This window comes from Paramormyrops kingsleyae, chromosome 1 (assembly GCF_048594095.1).
Source record: "Paramormyrops kingsleyae isolate MSU_618 chromosome 1, PKINGS_0.4, whole genome shotgun sequence".
Lineage (NCBI taxonomy): Eukaryota > Metazoa > Chordata > Actinopteri > Osteoglossiformes > Mormyridae > Paramormyrops > Paramormyrops kingsleyae.
In genome coordinates this window covers 15,765,452-15,790,777 of record NC_132797.1, presented here as the reverse complement: position 1 = coordinate 15,790,777, position 25,326 = coordinate 15,765,452, and the positions used below count along the sequence as shown (strand labels likewise).

Here is a 25,326-nt window from a genome sequence, read left to right as displayed (position 1 = left end):
AAGCAGTGCCGTGTTCTTGCACACATGGATCCCATTACGGTCTGTGCCCTGGGCGGTATGGGGTTCACATGTGGAGTCTGTCAGACAGGCAGATGGGCAGGAGCCCTGACTGAGCACTGGACAGCTGGCCTCCCTGAGCATTGTTCTGAACCCATGACTTCGCTCATCCAGGCAGACCGAACTGCTGACCTGATGACGATTTTCTTTTTTCTTTGCTTTTCCCTGAAACCTCAGTTATCTGAGATTTCAGATAACTGGATTTCTGGATAGAACAGCTTTCACCCTGTCCTTTAGGAATCTGCTCTAGACACACTCCAGTGTTCACACCAGCATAAGGACACACTGGATGCTAAACATCAGAGTATGCAGTATCTTATGTAGCCCCACACGTGAGTGTGTACATTCACGTGCATTGCCCAGGGGGTGGGCCCATATGCTTGAATGTATGTTTGCACGTATTCACATTTCAGTGGTGTGCAATTTATTTTTGGGTGTGGATGGGGCCTGACCTGTATATGTGTGTGGATCAGAGTGGATGCACTGCTTTGTAAAAGGGACTAAGCTGATTACTGTTTGGGATGTTATGTTGAGTGATCAAAAAAATAATGTTAAGCACCAGTGACTTTTGTGCCAGTCTCCCCTCTGCTTTCCTCAAAAACTAAAATAACCAAAAATCTTGTATTTTGTTAGATTATTTATAGTTCAAGTTAGGCCTGGGTATGGGTTAGAAATATTAGTCCAGATTAGGATTATGCCCATAGGAATTAAGGGAGACTCCCCACAGTGATGGGCATATTTATGAACTGTCTGTGTGTGTCAGTGTCCATTTTAGGCAGGCAAACAGTCTGTCTGCTCATGCTGCTTGGTGTCTTCAGGACCTCCTGCAGAATTCTAAGCTCCACTTATGATGTGAAAACAGCTGTTTTGCATGGAGATACTGCTTCCTTTGATCTGTCCCTCTCATCAGCCCTTGAGCTGCTCGTTTTAATTATCATGCTTTTGTTCCCTCACCTAAGATTCAAGCACGCAAACACCGGAGAGCAGTGAAAATTCAGCTTAAAGCAAAGAACCCAGATTTCTTTGAGATGGGAAGAGACTGGAAAAAGTAGCCTGAATGATTAGCTTCTCACTTTATATTGGAGTGCAGCAATAGCTCTTGAAAGACTGTTGTGCAGGTCTGTGGTGTGTGTGCTGACTCAGGAGGTGCAGGTAGACGCCAGACAATGGCTTGTTTGTTCTGTGTTTCTGGTTCACAGGTGCTATGTGTTTCAGAAGATAAGGGTATTATGATGACATCTGGCTGTACTTCCAGACCTCTTCATTAATGCCATGGTGCAGAATTCGGATGGATCTTCAGTCATGTGCATTAATCCAGAATGCCTGTCACAGCCTCCTTTCAGATGGTCTGAAAATCTATATCTGGTTTTGACTATGAAGCAGCTGTCACATTGAAGCTGCTTTTTAAAGATTGAAGTGTTTCACTGCCAACCCAGCCTTTTCTCACTGGCCCGTGTGTGAGTTGAAGTATTGACCGGTGTTGGCCTTATGCTAAGTTCACGCTACATGATTTTAACCCCTGATATTCCACTCGCCGATGGTTTTTGGAGATGGCCAACAACAGCCCCAGATCAGAGGCAAATTGCTGTTTGCTTGGCACTGGCAAATTGTCGCTCAATTGCTGTTTGTGATCTGTTCAAAAACGTAACCTGACAGTCGCTGGTGTGTCTCAGACACCCATCAGATACCTAGCAGGCTAAATATCTCAACCTGTCAGCTATTCCAAATTCTGAAATGTGAAAAGTGCTGTGACCCCAACTGTGACTGTCAATGAGTGCGGCAAAACGCTACAGCCAATGAGAGCGCAGAACCTGGGGTGAGGGGAAACACAGGAGAGGTGCTTAAAAAGGCGTAAACACTTCAGTTTGTTTGGTGACTGTTCTTAGTGTTCAGGGGCGAGATAGTCAATAAAAGATTACGGTTAGAGTTACATGGAGATATGTGTGTCTGTGTGCATGTCAGGTCACTAAAGACCTGAGGTATGTAATATCTCCTATGTATACAAGGGTTAATTTGCAGCGCGTTTGTAAATGTAGATCATATGTTGTCATTTGATTAAAATGTGTGTAGTGCACTCTGTAGTGCAGTGACACTAATAGAATTGTCATTTCCCCATGTCACTTGTTGCATTTGTTTTTGTGACACAACCCAGTTTGGGGACCAGACGGACTCATCGGGGTTCAACCCCCAATCTCTGATCAGTCACGCAGTGTGTAAACCACATCGATATCAAGAGTCCCAATTTTACATGACAAGTTGTGCAATGTGAACAAAACAGCGATCTGACAGCTTTGACAGCCGTATGACGTGAACTTGGCATTAGCTGATGGGGAAGCAGGGTCTAGATGCAGCTTATTGGGTCTCCCTCTGCACCCCCAAGCATTGTGGGCCTGCTGCAGGGCCTGGGTGGGACATGGTGCCCCCACCACCCACATCACACAGAATACGTTGATGAAAGAAATTTAGTTGTATAGTTTCCTGTATGGAGAAAGTGCACATCTGATGTGGTGACTATATAGATGTGTATCCCCCACGATGACCTGTTTATATAGATTTTAGGTTGTGCTGTGTGGACAACATTACATGGCGTAAAACTCTAAATCACGTGCATAATTAGCTAAATTAACTCTGAGTTGATGGCAGCCTTTCAAGCAAAGCTGTAGTCTTCTTCTTTGGGCACTATTGTTGCTCTCTGACGGCAACATCAGACAAAAAAAATTACAAGTGCTTCTCAGGCCGAGTTCCCCAAGTTTTTGTTTCTATGTTTTTGTTTTCTCCTTCCTTCCTCAATAGGGGTATGAAACTTAAACAGTGGTTCCCAATCAATTTGTTTGAATCGATTTTATCTTCTGGAGGATATTTATGTGGGATTACTGCCGGTAGCAGTTTCCAGTCAAACATGGACCCCAAGCACAGGATGCAACCCTTTGCCTTTAAATCATTTGGGCAGGATCATTCTGAGCGGTTCGTTATCACAGCCATGGAGGGGCGACAGAGGAGGGCGCGTCACTGTCTCTGCAGGCTCCCAGCGCCTCCTCGAACTTAACCTCAATGTCGCCCTGCTGGGTCCGCGTTTGCTCTGGTACCAGGAGGTGTCTGTGACACACCTCAGAGATCGCCAGCTACACTGCCCTGGCAGTAAATCCCTATTTTAATAGTCTCTCCCCTCAGCAGTTAAAATATGTGTATTACGCATTTTCACACCAATGGCGCTTTTCCACTGCCACCGAGAACTGAGCCGTACCGCAAACTGGCAGCTTTCCATTGCGAAGTATGTGAGCTGTACTTGAGCTATACCCACGCTGAGGTGGACCTGCCTGCTAGCAGGACCAAAAGCATGACCGATCCAAGCTGGCTGTCACCACCCTCTGATTGGTCGAAATGCACAGAGATATGTGTTCTGAACATGGGTTATCTAAAGTAAATAAGGTTACTTTCTACATTTTATTCATTATCATTAGTATCGCACATCACGATGTATTGATGCATTTCCGATAAATCGAAACTTGAACCCCCCTACTTAAAGTACTATAGAACAGCTCAATGGAATGGATTCATGCTGCAAATTTACGCAAGGGCATGCTAATTCCGCTAGTGTTTGATGCTAGCATAACACAGCGATTCTCAGATATGCTAGGAAATTAGCATGAACTAAATCATGATGTACACCATGTGAACAGTAGGTAAGAGTCTCTTCAGTTTTACGTTGCTGTTGCTCACCAAACTCAGCAACGCCTTTACCGAGCCGACCCATCTGCAGTGGAAAACTGAAGCCAGCTGGAACCACGTTGTAACTTCGTGGTACAGCTCGGTTCTTGTATGCCAGTAGAAAAGCGCCACAAGTAGCCTGAGAGCACTCTAGTGCTGCTTTTGGCATTTGTGCCATTTTTATAAATGGATCATGCAATTTAAACAGGAGGTTGACTAGAGCATCTTTATTTTATGTTTTGTGTTTTGAGGCTTCTGCTTAACCGCTGCTGTTGGCTGTCCCTGTTGGTACTCGTGGTGGGGGGTGTGGGGGGTGTACTGGATTGAGTCAGACGGTGCAGCGTGGTCCAGTTCCAGCTATCGATGCCACCAGCATGATTTGAGGTTTCAGTCTGTCTCCTTTTTGTGTTCCGCTTTTATCGGTTTGTTCTCCGAATGACCTATAGCTTCTCTGAAGATGGCGTTCAGGGGATGGGAGTGCATGCCCCCCCCCCCCCACCTCAGATTTTATCACTGACTTCCTCAGAAAAGTCTTGCCATGACTGATTATTGAAGTTCACTACAGAAGGTGGCCAGAAGTTGAATTTCTAAGAGTAATTGGTCCGTATCCTTACACGTGAAGGTGTTTCTCTCCTTTTGTCTTCCTATCAGTAATTATTTTTTCCTTTTTATTCACAGACTGTACAGTTTGTTCAGGGGATATTTGTTGAAAAATATGACCCAACAATAGAAGACTCTTACAGAAAGGTAAGCCCGCCCTGCATAACCGACAGCCATCCCCCCAAATGCCGCTGCGCTGGCACAGCATTCTGGGCTGTCTCCTTTCTGTCACCATGGTTACAGAGCACAGCAGGGGGAGCATTAAAGTTTGTCAGGGCGGGGGGACCCCAGACAGCGATCCGACTCATAATGGAAACAAGGGCTTGAATGCCGCGGTGTCTCCCCCCACCTATGATCCCTGCTGTTTTAATATGTGTATTATGATTAATAATTAGCCTTGGTGGTGAATTATTGCGAGTCATTATATAATTATGGTGCCCTGCATAGTTCTGTAATGTAATTAGAGGTACTGACTGGAGATACCCTTAGTGTGATAGAATGCGGGATTATCTCTCAGCCGCAATGCCTCACGCAGGCCTCGTGCCATCCAGTGTCAGACCCAGCACAGCCTCCTCCCCCTCTAGTGTAGCCCCGCCCATTCTGGTATAGGCTCCGCCCCTTGTGCAGTCCTTACTGGGAAGCCTTCTGTGGTCAGGTATAACGTGGGGCATGTCTGCGGGTTTGATGAGCGAATGTGAGGGTTTGGTGAGGTCCCTCTGCCCCTGTGTGTGGCTAATGGCTTGTGTTCGTGTTCCCTGCAGCAAGTGGAAGTGGATGGACAGCAGTGCATGCTGGAGATCCTGGACACGGCAGGGACGGTAAGGGGATGGGGGGGGAGGGACGGTAAGGGGATGGGGGGGGAGGGACGGTAAGGGGATGGGGGGGGAGGGACGGTAAGGGGATGGGGGGGGAGGGACGGTAAGGGGATGGGGGGGGTGCGCCGCATGCAGGGAAGCGGAAGGGGAAACGCGCTGCCTCCGGCTCCAGCCGCCAGGGGAGAGCCCTTCACTTCCTGTGGCCCAGCTGGCCAGAAGTGAGCAAAGCCACCAGTGAAGGCCAGAAGCTGCTTTCGCTGTGTGTGACATCGTGGCGGGTGGGTGGGGGGGGGGGGGTGGTGATAGAGGCCTGAGTGGTGGAATTACCCCCCCCCCCCCAGCCAGCCAGCCAGCCAGTATCATCCTGCCAGGCCACGCCCCCCCCCCCCCCCCCCCCCCCCCCCCATGGCTAGGAGGGGGCTAAACACACAGCTCACATTCAGAGCTGTTAATCATTCCTGGGGCCCGACCTGCTCTTAACCTGTTTGTTCTGGAAAACGAGGCCTGTGAACAGCAGCAGTACTGTGCGTCACAGGCTGGTCACGGCACGGCCGAGCAGGGGGACACATCTCTGTATCCCACGACAACGGTTATTTACACCCACTGAAAGCGAGAGCACCCCATCATTCCACATGGTGCAGGTCGGCAGTTAAGCTGTCTCCGCCTTTAATGAGCTACAGCCAACCTGGTGCTAGGTCTGGGGATAATAATCGGATAATCTGCCGCCTTGATTTTCAGCCATTTTCGCTGTCGCCATGCAGAATTAAGATTTTCGCCATATTAGATGATCTTGAAAGGGGGGTTTAGTAACAAGTGAAGACCTTTTTATACAGAATTGTGGTTCAGCAGTAATCACCCAGCATTTTATTTTGGAGGAGTCTGAGGTCAAGTCTTTATTATAGACATGAGTTCTGAAGTTGTCACAAGCCTCTCTGCATTGTTCAAATATTAAATCTTTATTTAGATCTGATCGAGAGATCCGTGGGCTTGTTAAGTTGGGGGGGGGGGGGGGGATCTGCAGGGAGCCCATTTGTGTTACATCACGTTTCTGCTTCCTTTCAAATGTATCTCATTACATTCTGCGAGCCAAAGCAGGTTGATGTCAAACACAGTCCATCACTGTGATGGCAGGTCTGCGTCGTCGGTCTCTGTTTCATCCCCAGTGTGTCACTGTGGCGCTCTGGGGAGGACCCCATCGCCAAGCCTGTTTCCACGGCCTGGGGATGTTGGGAATTGGGAAAGGAAATGGAACCTTGTGTGATGGACAGACGAATCACTTGCAGATTCCTCGTCACATGGGGCTTATGAGGTGCTGCAGAAAGTATTGAGTGTGAAATGCACTATATAAAAATTGAATTAATACATAATACACCTCCTCTGAGTTGAGTCACACCTAAGTGTATCTGCAATGTATGTACATGATCTAAGTATTTTAAAGTGTGTGGTGTCCTGCCTCCATCCAGGAACAATTCACAGCCATGAGGGACCTGTACATGAAAAACGGGCAAGGCTTCGCCCTCGTCTACTCCATAACGGCACAATCGACCTTCAACGACCTGCAGGACCTGAGGGAGCAGATCCTCCGGGTCAAAGACACTGATGACGTGAGTATGCCGCACCCACCCCCGCACCCACCCCCACCCCCGCTGCCCGTGTTGACCCACAGGGCTTATTAATCTTCCAGAAGGTGTACCCAAAGTTAGTCCAAGCGTTACACTCTCATGTTCACTCCCCACGTTCACGCTTGACCAGAAATGCGTGGCGACATGGACGTGCATACAAGAGCGGCTGAACAAACTCCTTCCCCGCAACAAACTCCTTGTTACCCGCAAGAGCGGCTCAACAAACCCGCAAGAGCGGCTCAACAAACTCCTTCCTGCCATGTTTCCTGACTGGGATCCCGTACCAGACAGCATCTCTGCACCTTATCTCAAGCAGTTCAGTTTCCGGGGATTTACGAGTGCTTGGAGCCCTCTGTATCTAATAACTTCCTGTTTGCTTGCAGGAAATTCATATGTGCTTGCAGGCATCCACACTGAATGAGGAATTTGAAAATGAATAAATACCTTTCATAACTGCAAAGGGGATACATAGTGTCAGATATCACGTCACATGATACTGATGATGTCATTTAAAGTAGATCATCTTGAATTAGCAATGGGTTCTTTATGAAACAAACACCGGAGCTGTCGCCGCATCAAAATCTGGCTCCCTTAGTTGAATAAGCCAAACAGCTAGCAGTTAGAAATTGCAAGGTTTGGTGAACAGCTCGTATTTCAGTATGGCGGACTGAAGACAGTGTTCACCCAAATAACTGTGGGACTTAAACATAGTGAGGTAAAATTCAGCGGCTTTGTTCAGCTAACAGAGCCAGAGACTGGTGCTGCATTCCCGTTCGCAAAGGCCCGTAAAGCTGATTGGCTGCGCTGGGTCGGTTTTACATACCCACTGCAGCTCAGAACAGTAATTGCCAACGGTTCTCATTCCCAACAGCAAACTGAATATATAACAAACATGAACTTTTGAACTTTTTAGAAATGCTAATCTTTCTGTTTGCACAACTCTGGGTGTTCCTCAGAGTGACAAGCAGCAGGGAGAGGATGGTGAATTATTGTTTTGAATTAAGCAGCTGGGTTTCTCAGTTGATGAAGACTTTTTATAAATCCTCCATGTTGGTATACAGTCATGTTCATCACATGTGACGCGTAGGTTTTCTGCTAGCCAAGGCTTCACGAAGAGCGCGGTGATCGCAGCCAGAGACTCTGTGTCTGGCTGTGTACCGGTGCATCCCACGCGGACTGCGGCGCGTGACCCGCAAGCGGGCACAGCCGCCAGGTTAACGGGAGCCTTGTGCCACAGTCCGTGTGGGCTCACCCCCCCCCCCCCCCCCACTGCCTTTTCTTGTCAGGTTCCCATGATCCTAGTGGGTAACAAGTGTGACCTGGAGGAAGAGCGAGTGGTGGGCAAGGAACAGGGCCAGAACCTGGCGCGTCAGTGGAGCAGCTGCGCCTTCCTGGAGTCCTCTGCCAAATCCAAGATTAATGTCAACGAGGTAACACCCTCCTCCCCAGCCGTCTCCGCCAAAGGCGCCTCACCACTCCAGCCACTCCTCAGCTGTACCCTTTGTGCTCTGGGACACTAGGCCTCATCTAGCAGTTAAAAACAAGGTCAGAGATATTTTGGCAAGATGTGACACATTAAGAGCAGAATCCAACGCAATATCATTGCTGATTTTTATTATTTTTTTTCCCTGCATCCTTCAAACAGTATGAACTCCACGGCTAATATTTGGTGCTTCTGGCTGTGTTTAGGGTGAAGGATGAGTTGGTGAGAATTATTGTGAATTCCCAAGCTTAGATAACGCATCTTTAGGGTTTTTTTAGCCAATAAGCTGAACAAACCTTCCCTTGTATTTAGCCTGTCATAATAAAGGAGTTATTGTAAACGGCTGATTTGTGCAGCAGTTTAGGGGACACTGGTGCTGTAGGCAGTTTGCACAAAACAAACTGTTTGCATGTCTGTGGTTTGAAGACCCCGAACCCAGAGCCCAGTTTCATAAGACATGCAGCGTTCTTGGGGACCCTGTTTCCGCAGCCCATCCATGAGTGGCTACCCACACTCAGTGAGCCGCAGTCAGACAGGGCTGCGTCCACGTCACGTGTGAGCCACCGTGAAGGCCTGCCATTGTCCGAGCACACGGTGCGGGGGGGGGGGGGGGCACTCTACGGCAGGCAGCGACGTCCCCCATGTGGCCCGTGTCACCTGCCAGTGTGGCACAGAGGCCGGTTTGTTGTCGAGGGTCTGCTGTCAACATGAGTAACCAGGTCAGGGTGGGGGAAGCATGATGTTTGAGCTGGGGCCTTTCGGAAGGGAACCCCCTACTACCTAAAGGAGCTCGCCTGCCCCCCCCCAACCATAATCCTGTGCGGGCTGTGGCCCCAGCTCCATAAAACCACTGTCGCACTGCATCGTCACCAGTGAGCATCGTATTTCTTTCTGCAACAAAAGCAGTCGTGATCTACTCTGCTGTGCTCTTGTGTAAAGAATCATAATCAAATCAGTACTTGGAGCTTTAGTTTTTGTGTTCCCCCCCCATCCCTTGTCCCTCCCTGTTTGACTGATCGGATCATATGAATTGATTTCCCTATAGATCTTCTATGACCTGGTTCGGCAAATCAACAGGAAAACCCCAGTACCGGGAAAGGCGCGCAAAAAGTCCACCTGCCAGCTGCTCTAATGACGGAGCATGCCAGTGCTCTGAGCCAGGTGGGTGGGGTTGCACTGCACCGCACTGCACTGCAGATGGCCTAACTTAAGGCGCCCCAGTATCTGCACAACTGAAACTGTTAAACCCTGTAGCTTTTTTTTTAATGAATCAGTTCTTGAGTATGTCATTACGCCGCTCTGTCACTGCAGACTAGAATGCTCCCTCCCTGCTCCTGCTGTTCTGTAGGACCTGCTCGGTTTCACCGTATTGTGATGCTTCCTAATAGTGGCTTTGTGGCCTGACTCAGCGTCTGGGACAGTTTGCTCCATGTCCCCAGGCCACAAAACCCGGCGGATCGACTCCTTTTGTTTCCCAAGCCCAAAATGAAGGGGCCTCCCATAGGCCTGTATTTTAAATTCTGTTCTTCAAAATGAGATTTGGTTTAAGCAGAACCAGCTGTAGATCACACATCTATCCTGTTTGGACTTGCTCCGAGTAAATTCTAGGACTTTTAAGGCTCTTAATCAGGCACCACTTATATCCATGACCTTGTGACCCCACACTCAGGAAACGGGACACTCAGGTCTTCTGAGTTGTTCTTCAGGTCCAAGTTTAAGACCCGGCCCGAAAGAGCTTTTGCAATCTCTGCTCTTGGACATAGAACAGTCTGTCCATGGACATTAGATCAGCCAGCAGTGTGGCATCTGAAAACTTACAGGGCTGTACAGACAGCCCTATTATTGATGTTTGAATATCTTCATTTCCTGTGAAGCAGTTTGACACTTTCTTCAAAGGTACTATTTAAATGACCTGTCTGCTTGCTTCCTCCCCAATACGTTTTCCCACCCTGTCCAGGTAGTGGTAGCCGCGTGCTGACGCTCTCTCCCCGACCCCCCCCCCCCCCCCCCGCAGGTCTGATCGTCCGCTGCCTCCCCAAGCAGTGCCAGCATTCCAACTTCACTAAAACCTAATGTCCAGCGGACTTCCCTGTGTGGTGACACCCTTTAACAGAAGAAACCAACGACCGGATTCGAAGCTACCACGTCGGTTTTTGCACATCGATAACCCTAATCGCCCTCCAGCGTCGCAAGACCAGATCGTTTCTTACATCTTCTAACTGTATGCAACTGAAAAACGGCCCAGAAGCTACACACAGTATTATTGCTAACAGAGGACGCGCTCTCCTCCCTACGCCATTGTGAACGAGAGACTGGAGCCTGACAACTGTGTGGGTTGCTAGGCACCTGCACTGGCAGCCGTGATGACGTAATGTTTAAAAACACCACTGTTTTATTAAGAGGAAAAGTCCAAAGAGCGCCTATATAGCCTGTTTCATACAACTAACTCAGCTCCTCCTTTGGTTATTGTATCTTTATTTCCCATTTCCATTTTCCTCCATGTTCTTTCCTTTTAATAGTTGATCTCACTCTGCCAACTTGCTACGTTGCAACAGCTAATAATATGATTTTATTTTAGGATAACCAGTGGTTAAAATTAATGGTTTTCTGTCATGGTTGTATTCTGTCTAGTCCAATCTGTTGCCTTCAAATATTTGTTTTCTTTTAGAACAGAAGAGAAATCAGAGCATCCATTTTATTGTTTTTTTTTTTTTTAATTATTTTTTTTTTTTACAGAAACGTTTGTACAGTGGGGGTTTACAAAGGGGGGTTCTAGCCAAGAGGATGGGGCAGTCTGCCATGAGACCAAAGTACTGTAGCGTGTCCAAACCGATTTTGCTAACTCTTGCCTCAGCTCTCGACCTTTTTTTTTTCTTCTTTTTTTTTTTTAAATCTATTTTGGGATCTCACAGGTTAGACCAATTGTCACATCTGTCTTGACAGAATCCCTGGTCGACAACGGGAAGTATATATTTTAAAATGAGGCTTTTATTAAAAAAAAAAATAATAAAATTATGTTTAAGTCACCCTTGGCGCTTCAGTCACTGTAGATTGTCACTGTACCCCCCCCCCCCCCATCCCCATGCTGCTTGTTCATGAATCTGTAAATTGAGGGTATAGAAACAAAATAATGGGTCTAGTCAGTACTTGCCTGTTAGTGTGTCTCCTGTGTAATATTTTGATCTAAGATGTCTCTTGGTGGAAGAGTGTGGGTTCCTCAGTAGTGATTGTCGGTAACTTTATCAAAAGAACGCTCAAGTTACCCCAGTTACCCATGCGAGGGGGAGAAAGTTGCAAGTTTGTTTTGGTGTTTTTTTTTTTTTTCTCTCCTTTCTCTTTTCGTGACTTCTGCTGAATAATTTAAAGAATGCCTTGTCGCTATGTATGCATTGAAGCAAACTCCTGGATGTGAAAACAGTCTCAGTCCGCGTGCAGAGTCACATCAATTGAAATGCAGCGTCTGCTTTTTGAGGTGGCCAAATGTTAACTAAAAAGCCTTAATTAAAAGTGGTGCAATTTTGTATAACCGAGCATCTGTAGTTCAATAAATTGGATTGCCATGCAAGGGCTCTCGGTGACGTCAGCGTGCGGCTGCATCTTTGCTGTACCGTGTCGGCCGGCCGGGCGCTTGGCCACGTGCTCACTGTGCTGCTGGCTGGTTAGAGAAGTAGCTGAGTGGAACAGAGGCCACGAGGAGCAAAGTTAGGGCAGTGCTGGTGTGGGGGGGTCTCGGCCATAATTGGTGTGAGGTGTGTTTACCAGTCTGGAACCATTCATTTTGCCTTGTGCTGAATCAGACATCGCGCTCTCTCTCTGTTTAAAGCTTGTCTTGTACGTCTTCTCTCTCTCCTTCAGTATCTCTCCCACCCCCCACTGTTAATGCTCACTGAAGCTTGTAGCCAGTGTGAACAGATACAGACCATCCTGCATCTCATTCATCCGGTGTTTTATTGTACATGGTGTTGAACAGCTGTGACAGGACAGAATCTGAATACAAATGACAGAGATACTTCGTTTACAGGAAACTCTTAAGGAACTAAGCATCTCTATTTAATGCTGTGTTTTTTTCCCCAGCCCTGAACCAAACCTAAATATATAAACACTGTATATTCATACACAGTATTTATATAAACCCAAATCAACACTTTAGCAATGACCAGACATTTAGAAAATATGTGAGGGGGCAGTTTTTCAGCGGTGTTACTCTTGCATTGACAGCAGCATTACCTGCGACTGCATGCGATCGCTGCACAGACTTTACATTCGACTCTGTATTCATGGAAATACCTGGTGCTGAGATGGAGATTATGAATCTGGGATTCTGTTGCATTTTAAGTTTTATACATTTCTGTCCAATGGAAAACAGTGTGGTCTGGTAAACCTGTGGGAATGACCCCATGTAACCTCACCCCACAGCCTAGGTTGCAAGCCCTCCAAAGGCAGCCCCTTCACCCTAGATTCCTACCCCAGGGGAAGTGTGAGTGTAATGTTTCCGAAAGAAGAAGCATTTCATTGGCATGGATCCCTCTGTGGACACACAAGATTTATTCATTAGACAGCCGAGGCCGCAGCATCCGTGAGAGGGTCAAACTGGAAGAGGAGTGATGTGTTACCAGGGATCTACGAGGGAATGTTTGCCGGAAAAGCAAAGATCCCAGGAGTGCAGAACACCCCACCTCTGAGCTTGTTTGTTAATAGGGATGGTAGGTATTGAAGGACAGGTTAAAAACTCTGTTTTTCACAATGACAAGTAGGCCATCAGAGTTTAAGGCCAAAAGGGGGAAACCACATGATTTGCCTTGGTGAGAGAAGGGTGCAGTGTCAGAGGTTAGCGAAAGCCTGCAAGGCAGCTGCCTGTTTAGGTGTGTTTGAGGAAGAAGGGACAGCTGACATAATAAGCTCAGGGAGAGGCACAAGAGGGAAGCCTGACAGGGTGTGACAGCTCCCTTCCACCCCCAACACCCCCCCCCCAAGTCACTGAGGCATGACTGTACAGCCGGTCTGGCCCCACATGACATCCTGAAATAGCCCAGCGTCCCGAGAAGTCAGGAAATGCTGAAGATTGATATAGGATTTCCTTTCCTCCCGAGTTCATCAGGAAACTGGAAGACATTTTGTTTACATGTGTCAGCATCTTATTCAAAACCAAAAATAACAGTACTTACGAATCAGCTATAAATCTGAAAGACAAGCGTGTAGATTTGGGTTTGTATGGTAGAGACATGTCCCTACCAATATTGTGGGGGTACCGTGTGTGTCTAGGGGGCGGAAAGTTCTGGGCTGATGTGGTCTCTACCAAACCTATGCCCTTGTTGAGAAACTTCGTGTTTTCTGTTTATGTATGTTGCAATCATAGTAACTGAGTTCATGTTTGATGGTATCTGTGCAAGCAGAGCTATTCTTTAAAAAGGTATTGTGCTAAAACAGTTTATTGTTTTGTAGTTGGTATTTTTGTAGCCATTAAAACAGGCAAATGGGACTAATCTAAATAAACAACTATAAATTTGTTACATAAGCTGAGATGTAGAGAAATCTGTGTCACTGCATTGAAGACGGGCTTTGGGCTGCTCCCAGCAAAAGCCAGTTAAACCAAGGCTGCATAAGGACAGGTAGTAAATCTCAGCACTCCGTTTTGTCCCAGGGCAGCTCTGGAGGGATGTGACCCAGGTAAACAAAATATTTAAAGGAACTGACAGAGACAACAACGACGACTTGCTGACAGCAGGGGTGGTTTATTTTTCCTGACGGCCCTAGGCTGACGACAGCATGGACATTCAGGTGCTGCCGATTTAACCAACCGTTCTATTTTTCCCAAGGCGGGGCGGGCCCTGATGTTTGCTGGGGCCCCGGGCTGTAGCCTAGTAGGCTATGCAGTGATCCACCCTGGCTGACAAGTGCTGACTCACACTCATAAGGACACAAACTGAACCTACCTGGGGATCTGTTTAGACAAGAGCGAACACATTCATCCACACAACTGATAGTGCAACACTCCTTATGTTTAATCAATGCTTAACTGAATTTCACCATAATTTACACATAAAATTTTCATCACAACAAAATGATCTCCATGGTTTCATCTCATCGATATTTCAGTGTTCCTAATGGCGGATAAGACCACAGAACAATGGCAAAATATGAATTATAACGTTAGTTCTGTTTAGATGGATTTTTTTTTACGGTGATTAGTCTAAATAGTCAAAACCCAGATATTCACGTAAACTTTCTCAACAGATTTTTGTGCCAGGTGGCGCTACAAGAAATTTCATCCATCACACTCACTGGTGTTCCCTCTTGATCAACATGCACGTGCCGTACTTCGACGTAAAACTATCAGTCTTCTCAAATATGCTGTTGATGAAATCCATTTTACATTTCGGTGTTTTGTTGTAATATTAAAAAGGCACTGCATTAGTGTTATGATACATAATATATACAAACAGCTACGTTCGCGGCTGAACCGTTCTCCTGGTTCCGAGCTCGATTGCTTTATCCTGGACGAGTGTAGGGAATCGACTTGGGTCGAATGGTTATGGTTAGACTTTATCTGGTGTCGATTTGTAAGCTCTGGGCGTACTAGAGTAAGGAAATGGCTTGGGTTTGTCTTATAGGTTGGGGAGTCATGGCTCGACTTTATACGAGCTCGATTTAGTAGCCCTAGACAGACCAGCGTAAGGAAACAGCGTGAGGTTCGATGTGCTCCGAGCTCTATTTCTTTTGCTTGGGCGAGCGGGAATAAGGAAAAGGTTCGGCCTGCTGTAGGAAAGGCCGGGTTTTCTGATAATTTAATGCTAGCGACATGGACTGGTAACTCAGTTTAATTTTTACACCAACAATTTGCTGTTTTATTTATACGGTTCCGGACTGGTTGGATTTTGATGTTTGTCTCTTATGCAGAAAAAGACCCGATATTTGTTGTGTTATCACATGTGTTGTGATAACACAAAGCTAAGCGAAAACTACCGTTCTGTCAGATACTCATTTTCTGGGTAGACGCGCATTTAAATATCCTTTTTGTTTACATCTTCATTGTGCCTGTTTTAGGTGTTGCTTTTGATTAATTAGTACATGTGCCGGCAGAATGAAAGCTATATCCAGGGTGATATTAAACGTTAGCTTGCATGCTAACCACTGCATCTGTTTTTTTTTGGTTGTAAACATGTACATAGAAAGCTAAGTAGAGAAAGCCATTCAGTAAGATGTTCTCTTACAAATGAATTTCAGATGTATATGTGTTTAAAATTCTCGGTTGTCCATCTTTTGTGTATTCCTTCATAAACAACATTTCTCTTTCAGATGTCCAGTAACAAATATTAATTAATTCCTTCCAGGGGCCAAGATGTTTTGATGTCGCCAGTTGTTCGAGACACAGAAGTGACTCGAGCGGCTCGCAGAAAAAGTTCCCACAAGAAGGTTGCTTGTATCCTTCAAATCGAATTTTGACAGCCGGACTGGGATAGTGTCTGCGTCCATGCGTCATGCCGCATTTTATGGATTGATCTTTGCCGATTGCTAAATCCAGGGCGTCATAATGTTTTATATTAAAAACTAAATGATTATCATAATACATACAATTCGCTTTTTTAACCCAGGAATCCTGTGTTAAGTGAAATCCAAATAAAATAGAAAGGTAGAAGCTGCAGCATTTCAGTTTGTGTGGCAATGGTCTTGTGGCATAAGTGTGACTTGCTGTGGTGGCTGTTAATCCCTGACTGAGCTCCAGTCCCACCTCTGCGAGATGAGTCCCCCGGAGCAGCCATCACCCCAGCGCGGCCACTGCTCCGTCACACACCTGGATCCCTCTTCAAGCAGACATGTGGGTTCCCCTCCATGAGTCCTGGCTCTCGGCCACCGCCAGGGGCTTAATCTACTCTCCTTCACCTGCCACTGGCATCTGTTCTGCATTCGTGCTGGGATTCTAATCAAGGGCGTGGTAACTTGGTTGACCATTGGAATCTTGTCCCATGTTTCTCATGTAGTCACCCCTAGAAGCTCCTCGAGGAATCCAGATGTGTCGGCCATCTTGGGGACCGGCAGCCGGACGCCGCGGTTTATGCATACTCCCCGCACCCTGGGGAGTATGAGCGTGGTGAGCTCTCCGTCATGCTTTTATGGAAGGGGGACGACATTGTAGTGTCCAGCTAACTTGCTGGACATATGTGGCCCCACAGTTTTCTCACACCCCCCACTCCACAGAACCTGGATGATAGCGACTGGACTGCCAGCTTGTTCCCGTCCCCCCTGTCAGTCCTGGGTGACGCCACCTTCACAGACGACATCAACACCAGCACCGTCATGCTGAAGGAGGAAGATCCGGGAGAGGCTGGTCAGTGCTGCCCTCAGTTTTGCACGAGAATTCACCCAAAGCTATATCCTCCTGAGACCCAAGGAAAACAGTGTCCTTCAATTTTAGGTTATTTGTCTTTGGAGGAAATAAGACATCTTACAATTTAGATTTTTTCAAATTTATTTTCATGTTTAATTTCACAGCATGTCCTCTTTAGTGTACAACAGGAATAAATATGTTTCCTTACATCAGTGAAAAGATAGATGCAAAAACAAAATGTCCACTGCAATGGACATAAATGAATGGGTGGGGTCTCAGGAGTTATATGCTATGTGTATATAATTAACCACACATGCAAGATGGCAGAAGGACATTGTGCCTTTGCTGTGCTGATTGCTATACTCATTGCTATCTGTGCTGTCCTTTCTAGCCTCTCTCAGCCTGTTCCCAGAGTTTCTGCAGTCCTACCTCAGACACTCGTCCAGCACAGTCTTTGATCTTCTGGAGGAATATGAGACCGTCTGTCAGGATAAGGTGCTGTCACTGTGATAGATATGCAGATACTAGATCAGCTTTTTCTTCCGGATAGCAGTGGCACCTGCTCTCTGGGCCATACTGTCCTTGTTATTTTGTGAGTTTTGAGTGATTTGCATCTTCTTGTCATGAAGTATTACCGTGAAATCTTAGGAAGATAACCTACAGATAGTCAAAGGAACTATTGAAATAGCTTAATTCTTAGGTCTTTCCAGACTACTGCTTTGATTTGGCTGACACCAGGAAGTGTTAATACGTAACTTTACTGCCTTATTCATTTCTAACATAATCCTTAGCAAACTGGAACACATATTTTGGCCAGCAGGGGGCTCTGTGCCTTTCACACCTGTCACTCATTGTGCTGCGTCCCTTTTGTAGGTGAACATGTTACAGCGGTTGGTCCTCCGGGCCACGCCTGGGCAGCAGAAGTTCTCCAAGACGGCCAGCGTCAGGTGGCTTCTGCAGCAGGAGATGGTCACCTGGCGCCTCATCACCTCCCTCTACAGGCACGTGCGTCCATTTATCACCCATTCAATACGGTGCTCTTACTATCCATTGCTGTAGTCAGGATAATATATGTACGAGGCTCTCAGACATGGCACTGGAGGTAAATGTTTCATTGACTGTGCCGGGTGACAGACACTAACATTGCTGTGTGTGTTTGTGCAGGGACCGTGTTCAGTCCGTCCTGGAGGATGACCTCATGATGGATGTGGCTGTAAGTGTCTCCTTGGTCTGTTATCCTCCTCTTGATATATAAGCCCTTCGCCGTATCTCTCTTCCATTATCTGTAGTAATTATTTCTGTGGAGCAGTAAGGTGAGGCACCGATAAGCCGTATGACTTCCTGTGCAGCTTGTGGGATCGTGACCAGCGTAAGTGTTGCGTGTGATTGGTGGCCCCTCTGCGTCTTACAGGGTCCTTCTGAGAGCGAGAAGCTGGTCATGGAGCAGCTCTTCCACAGGGACGCTTTGCTGCGGCAGAGTCAGGTTTGGTCACTTCCTGTGTATACCTTGACTTCCTGCCCTGATGTCGTCAGACTGTCCTCATTGAAGGACAGTTTATTTATTATTATTATTATTATTATTATCCCCCCCCCCCATGGCATAGCCATATAGAAAGCTCTATTTGTAAAACTGTCTTCCCCACATGAATAGTGTTTGCATTTGCCTGTATTTAGCATCCTGTCACCTAAGAGAGACTCTGTGCTTCTGCGTTTCATGTTCTGCTGAAGCTTGTTGTGGACTGGCTGGAGAGTATAGCCAAGGATGAAATTGGGGATTTTTCAGACAACATCGAGTTCTACGCTAAATCGGTTTACTGGTAAGCTGTGGAGGGCGGGGGGGGGGGAGTTGCTGTTTTATGAATGCTGTGGGTGTTTGGTATTTTACTAAAATGGTGATGAAGAACTACCATTGCATCTGTGCCCGCCTCCCCCCAGGGAGAACACCTTACACGCCCTGAAGCAGAGACAGAGCAAATCACACACCGGCTTCAACCGGCCCCTCGTCACCGAGCTGGTAAGAGATGCGAAGGCGCTGCGAGTCTGCGCTGCTGGTCATGGTGGCTGTGTGTACTATTGCTGAGCTAAGAGTTACGTGTTAAGAGTTTCCAGGCTAATGCTGCAAAGCACTTAGCTCTCCGGAGGAATCGGGGAACGGTCCCACACGGGATTCTATGTGCGTGTGTCCCCGTGTACGTGCAGGACCCCGACGCCCCCATCAGGCAGAAGCGACCACTAGCTGACCTGGACCAGGAGGATGATGCCCGGCTACTGAAGTACCTCTTCACCCTAGTGAGGGCGGGCATGACCGACGAGGTGAGCTCAGCAGGCAGGCAGGTGGGGTGGGGGCATCAGACCCCACTCACTGTGTATGCGTGTGTTCAGGTGCCAATACAGTACAAGTGCTTTTGAGGGTGGTGGGGCATCTGAACCCGCTCACTGTGTACACATGTGTTCAGGCGCAGAGACTATGCAAGCGCTGTGGTCAGGCCTGGAGGGCGGCCACACTGGAGGGCTGGAAACTGTACCACGACCCAAACATCATCGGAGGTGAGTCCCGAGTCCCTACCGCGGGGTGCCGTTACTGCACTGGCTCTGGGGGAGATATCTCCTCCCTTTCTAAATATCTAAATAGTTATTCAACTTAGCAGTTTATAAAGGTAGGCCAGATGCTTGTCATACCTAAACCATGTCACCTTTGGGTCACTGCTCCAGTTCCATGTGTAACGGCACACTGGCTTGCATTGTTCTGAAGCTTCTCTGTCTGTCTGTCTCTGCGTTTTGCTGCTCGCAGGCAGCGCAGAGCTGCAGCCAGTGGAGGGGAATCCTCACCGATGCGTGTGGAAGGTGTGTTGCTGGAGGATGGCGGAGGAGGTGAGACGTCATGACTCCCAGCGGGTGTCGTAGCATGAGAGTCCCCAAAATTGTCCAGATGCATAAATGGGTGCAAGCTTAAGTCCCTTTGGGTAATTGAATTAGCGAAGCAGCTGGACGTGTCGGAGAACATGAACTTGCGCTTACCTCTTCTGTGAATGTACCGTGGGGAAGATGGCTGATGGCTGCATGCCTCTTTAAAGCATCTCACATGGCTGCTGTGTGTGTGGTCCAACAGGAGCAGTTCAACAGATACGAGCGAGCCATCTATGCAGCGCTCAGCGGGAACCTGAAGCAGGTGCAGTCATGTGACTCCCATCCTGTCAGCTGCTCTATTAATCTGTCGATACGATAATGGTGTCGATACTTGGGAGGTCAGGACCCTCATGTGGCTCTGTGTGTGACCCCCCCCCAGCTCCTGCCAGTGTGTGAGACGTGGGAGGACACTGTGTGGGCCCACTTCAGGGTGCTGGTCGACACCAAGGTGGAGCAGGAGGTGCTGTCGTCAGGCATGGGCAGCAAGGAGCTGGAGGAGCTGCCCCGGGAATACCTGGGGGCCAAGTAGGAGAGCAGGCCGTGGTGGGGTTGGGGGGGGGGGAGGGGCGGGGCGGGGTTGTCAGGAGTGATGCTCATTTTAAAGACAGACCACAGTGTTCTGTCAGATAGTAACAGTGAATCTAACCTGATGCCTCACCAGCTTTTGTCATTTGTTTTATCAGCTGGTCACCAGAGAAGGTGTTTGAGGAGCTCCAGGCCACAGAATCGAAGGTGAGCTTTGTGTTAGCAGCTGGTGACCAACAGCTCTGTCACCCTGTGGTTGGTTCCTATCCAGTGGACCTGCTTTCCTCATCCACAGAAGGTGCTGGCAGAGACCAAGGAACACTACCACGTCATTCAGAAGTTCGTCATCCTGGGCGACCTGGATGGTAGGCTGTCGTTGCTTGTGGTTGATTTCATTACCCGTGTTCGTGTCGAGGCTCATGTCACCCGTTGACCATGTGGTGTCGCCGCAGGACTGTTGGAGGAGTTCGGCGATTGGCTGGGGGGCGGCACGTCTCTGCCCTCCCACCTGCTGCGATTCATGGCTCACCTGGTGCTCTTTTACCGGAGCCTGGGTGTGGAGCTGAAGGTCAGCTCGCCCGATCAGCTTCGCACGCCCCCATCTCTCTCCCGTTCTGTTGTCCAATGCGTTCGGAAATGTTTGAATTTTTCTTTGATAACTTTCAATAAAAATGCGATGAAAATCAGCTTTTTCTATAGTGTGTGTTTCACTTAATGGTGCTGAACTGCTCACTCATGGACTTTTTTCCAGGAGGACATAACCGTGGATGTTCTCAAGTCATATATTCAGGTACGACATGTCCGAGTGATTCAGTAGTAGGAGAGTGCAAGCACTGAGTGTGCTTTTTATGAAGTTGTATAAATAAAGTGGTTAAGGGCGCTTTGTCCTGGGCATGTTCCTGATTCAGGTCCTGGTCAGCGAGAAGCACGTAGACCTCATAGCCTTCTACGTGAGCCACCTGCCCCCGGACATGGCGGTGACCCAGTATGCCCAGTTCCTGGAGTCTGTGACGGAGACGGAGCAGCGCAAGCGCTGTTTGGAGCTGGCCAGGGAGGCAGGTGAGGACAGGGGGGGAGGAGGGGGTGGGATAGAGGGGGTCAGACATCAGGGAAGGTGAGATCTGTGGGAGAGTGTAACTGGAGGGGTGGATGGAGAGGTCAGGAGTGGGGGATGTAGGATTGGGACTGAGAATCACTGACCTTTGGGGGAACATGAGGTAGGGGGGGCAAAGGAGGGGTCACCGCTGGAGCAGGTATGAGGTTCTCCTGGTGTACCTCTGGTTTTTCACCAATCCTCAGAGCTGGACGTGGCAGCGGTGACCAAGACTGTTGTAGAGAACATTCGAGAGAGAGACACCGAAGACTTTGCTCATCATGATCTCACCATCGCCCTGGATACCGGCACCTCTGAGGTGTGATGCGCAGCCACGCACACGCTAGCTTACCTCTCATTGTGGGGACGTCGCATTGAATATGTTACACATGATTCATAATTCCACCCCAGCAAAATGGAGAACCGTGTAATGTGAGGTGTCACCACTCTCACTTTATTAAATAAAAACTGGCTTACATTTTAAAAGACAAGCGCGCAATAAATTACCCCAGTCCATAAAGCATGCGTATCCGCATTTCAGAATGCAATGTACAGTAACATTGTCAAAGCAATTGCTCTTTACTCAAGTGATATGGCAGTAATTTACCAAATTAGCCGCCCCGAAACTGTACTTTAATGATGTCTACTGCCTCCCTCCTCCCAGGAGGACCAACGCAAGATAGACGTGATCGACTGGCTGGTGTTCGACCCGTCTCAGCGGGCTGAGGCCCTGAAACAGAGCAACGCCATCATGAGGAGGTTCCTGGGTAAGCTGGGTGCCAAGTCTCTACCCTCTGGGCCGCGAGTTGGTGCGGCTGTTAGAGCTACATCACATTTACTGATGACTGCCTGAGACAGACAAGCCAAAAGCCTGTATGGATGCCTGAGTGAAGTACGGAGCCTCACAATGCACCGAGGACTTCAGGGAAATGCAAGCAGGTGCCCTGTCAACTCTGATATTTTAACTCGGACCTGGAACTCAGACCTCCTGTTGGAGACCCATGTAGTGGCGTTGAAGGGGTGTGGAATCGCGCATGCTTTGGATGCTGTTCATCTGCGCTCTAATTGGCAACCAGTGACAACATCTGTAGAGATGTAGAACAACACATACAAGGAATGGTATGGTATTTCAGTGCAGTCACAAGACATGGGGGGAAAAATAAGGATAATAAGCAAGCGCATGATACAATGGACAATATTATCATCCCGAAAATTCAGTGATAAAGATAATGGGTGTCCGTCTTGCAGAAGAGCAATAAAAACAAGTCGATACAAGAAATACATAACTTTGTTTAAATAATCACCGTTATCAATGTTGTTGTCCCGAAGAACTTAACATCAAAAAGTAATACCATACGTAGAATAAATTCTAGGTTCTCCTGTTGAAACATGCTTTCCCTGGAAGTGTTATAATAAGGATGGAGGCTATCGCCTCCGTTGTTAGGCTTGTAAGCCGACTTGAGGACCACGTCCATCCTGTTCCTAAGGTGCCAAGAAGCACGACGCAGCCAAAGAGGTGTTCGCCCGCGTTCCGGATGACTCCATGAGGGAGATTTACCGGCAGTGGGAGGAACAAGGCACAGAGACGCCCCTGCTGGCCGAGGACGAGAACGCCATCCGTGAACACCTGTGCATCAGGGCCTATCTGGTGAGTAGCGAGGAACCCTGCCATGGATACATTGGGGGGGGGGGGACCGTGCAGTCAGGCGTGCGGTATCAGCTCATCCAACGTGCTCCATTGTGACGGCATTTAAGGCTACGCGTCAGGAATACAGTCGGGCGGCGCAAAGCGACGCTTCGGCCAACGGCAGATTGCGTATGCGACGGTGGTCGCATGAGAATATACTGAATAGAGCTGAGAAATTTCTACCACCTACTGACATTGTAACATTGTAGCGCAACGCATTACTTGCGTGTTTGTGGTGATGCTGGTGTTAACAACCGTACTGCACTGCCAGTCATATAAAGGTATAGCACACAATTATGTACGGACGTAATTTGCTTAGGTGACCCTGTTCTAAGCAGACCGCTGTACCTGACGCACTGCTGTGACTCGGTGTTCCGCCAGGAAGCTCATGAGGCCTTCAACGAGTGGTTCAAGCACATGAACGTGCCCCCACAGAAGCCCACGCTGGCCTCCAATGCCAAGTTCACGGAGACGGTGGCCCACGAGCTGAAGGAGAAGGAGTACAAGGTCTCATTTCCTTCTTAATGGCGTTACCGTCCGAAAGCTGTGGTCGCATGAAAGTTCCGGTCACATGCTCTGATGATGGTCAATTCCGCATTGCGAGGAGGTTCTTGTTTGGTGCTACAGGGATTTGATTTTCGAAACAGTGTGTAGCTGGATCTTAACGTCTGTGCTGATGCTCCCACAGATGGAGTATGACAACTGGAAAGGGCGGCTGGAGGCCCTGACTGACGACGTGAAGGAGAGGATCTACAACGTGCTGCTGTTCGTGGATGGCGGCTGGATGGTGGATGTCCGGGAGGTACGGCGAAGCCCCTCAGGCCGGCGCCCAGGAAAATGTCTCCACACACAGCTTGTGAATCTTACGGTGCTTACTGGGGGCAGTGCTCCCTTACAGTAGCAGTATGGGGACAAATTTTGATAAAATTTCTATTTGAGATTTTGCTTCCTTCGGGAACGTAGTTTGCAGTTTGAAACTCGTGGGAAAAAAATCTGAATGAAAGGGCGGGACAGGTCCCTGAAAACTCCATGTGCCCGTTTGCAGGACGCAGAGGAAGACCCGGAGCGTGCCCACCAGATGGCGCTGCTGCGTCGTCTGTGCCTGCCCATGATGTGTTTCTTGCTGCAGACTGTCTTGCACAGCACGGAACAGCACCAGGAGAACCTGCGGCTGGCGGACATTGTGGCCTCGGACCAGCACCGCCTTTACCAGGTATCGGCACCGACAGTAACCAGGCGCACACATCGACACCACCTCAACCAGCGACTCTCACCCACATCACTCACTAGTTAAACAGCAGGTGATGGTAGATCTGTACGCATAGCTTACGGCAGAGCTGTTTAACGGAAGCAGCTCGGTGGGTTACGACACTGTGCCTGTGATCAGAAAGGCGCTGGTTCAAATCCTGTGGTCGGTAGTGATCTCACCCTGAGCAAGGCCCTTAAATTGCTCCAAGGGCTGTCTAACGCTGTGGGTAAAAGCATCCTTTAAATTAATCAAATGTGAGTAAATAAGATAAGATTCTCTTATGTAACCCATTCAGTGAAGCGTGAAAGTTCATCAGGTGGCTTAATTCATCATGACTGCAAATTGAGCATGATAAACCCCTTTTTTTTTTAACAAATGGTTCATTTACTCTTCTGTTCTCATATTTTGTCACCATCATAAAAATCACTGATTTACCAGAAGCAGATTAATGCTCATGGTTTAGGGAATCTGGACATTTTCCTAAGTGTAACCGATCTGTAAAACGCACATGACTATAGGATGGCTCCCAACGCCAAGGAATAATGCTGAGGCTGGATTAGCAGAATCCTGTAAATCATTACTTGGGGCTTATCTTAATCCTGTGTATGCTCTTAACTATGTGTCTCTCCTGACCAGGTCTTCTCCAAAGAGGAACTGCGGAAGTTCCTCTTGAAGCTGCGTGAAGCCTCACTCCTCCTGCTAGACAAGGGTCTGGACTCCCTGGGCTATGACATCCAGCCATAGACGCTTCCACAGTCGACCATTGCTGTTATTTTTTTATAAATATTTGTTTGAAGTGAGGCAGGAATGTCTTTAAAAAATGTGCATTTTTGTAATCCAGTAATAAAGATGTGTGATTTCTGAATTCAGCTAGAATTAATGTTCTTACAGGTTCATTTCTTTGTTTACCAAACTCAACTGGGGCAGTTAGTGTTAATATTATGTTCATTGTTCTGCTCTTTCAAATGAAGTATTTGCAGGACAACCACCCCCCCCCCCATCCCCACCTCCCCAGAGGTCAGGCCTGGTGTCAACATTAAATTCAAGTTTTATTGTCATATATGGATAACAATGTAGCATCATTACCTGCAATGAAATTCTTAGTCTCATGTTCCCCCAACTTTACATATAGTCACAGGCATATAGACATATAACATATAAACATATAGAACAGTATACAGACAAATAATTGAAAAAAAACATAAAATAATGCAGTGAGATATTTAGAATGTGGGATGCAAAATTGTGCAGTGA

The 25,326-nt window shown here is 47.8% G+C and overlaps 2 protein-coding genes across 5 annotated transcripts in view; both read left to right on the top strand.

Annotated features, from left to right (window-relative positions):
* Window positions 1–11,863, top strand: part of LOC111851234 (ras-related protein Rap-1b) — a 38,485-nt gene extending 26,622 nt beyond the window's left edge. For all 3 annotated transcript variants that reach the window (XM_023825953.2, XM_023825971.2, XM_023825962.2), the window contains exons 3-8: window positions 4,444–4,512; window positions 5,127–5,183; window positions 6,644–6,784; window positions 8,089–8,232; window positions 9,331–9,446; window positions 10,300–11,863. In XM_023825953.2, coding sequence (XP_023681721.1) covers window positions 4,444–4,512; window positions 5,127–5,183; window positions 6,644–6,784; window positions 8,089–8,232; window positions 9,331–9,417 — 498 coding nt within the window. In that variant the 3' untranslated portion in view covers window positions 9,418–9,446; window positions 10,300–11,863. The remainder of the gene's footprint in view (window positions 1–4,443; window positions 4,513–5,126; window positions 5,184–6,643; window positions 6,785–8,088; window positions 8,233–9,330; window positions 9,447–10,299) is intronic.
* Window positions 11,864–14,597: 2,734 nt separating this feature from the next.
* nup107 (nucleoporin 107) lies at window positions 14,598–24,937 on the top strand. 2 transcript variants are annotated; one of them, XM_023827063.2, is made up of 28 exons: window positions 14,598–14,974; window positions 15,617–15,705; window positions 16,009–16,101; window positions 16,265–16,374; window positions 16,482–16,611; window positions 17,003–17,106; window positions 17,485–17,612; window positions 17,776–17,824; window positions 18,023–18,094; window positions 18,340–18,428; window positions 18,547–18,625; window positions 18,811–18,924; window positions 19,068–19,158; window positions 19,403–19,482; window positions 19,721–19,780; window positions 19,898–20,043; window positions 20,202–20,250; window positions 20,339–20,408; window positions 20,496–20,611; window positions 20,795–20,833; window positions 20,952–21,102; window positions 21,343–21,455; window positions 21,801–21,903; window positions 22,624–22,784; window positions 23,205–23,330; window positions 23,512–23,625; window positions 23,869–24,036; window positions 24,709–24,937. In XM_023827063.2, the coding sequence occupies exons 2-28, from the start codon at window positions 15,633–15,635 to the stop codon at window positions 24,814–24,816; spliced, it is 2,736 nt and encodes a 911-aa protein (XP_023682831.2). In that variant the 5' UTR covers window positions 14,598–14,974; window positions 15,617–15,632; the 3' UTR covers window positions 24,817–24,937. The 2 variants fall into 2 exon arrangements, with proteins under 2 accessions (XP_023682831.2, XP_023682823.2); XM_023827055.2 differs by having other exon boundaries at window positions 14,960–15,092.
* Window positions 24,938–25,326: the final 389 nt, after the last annotated feature.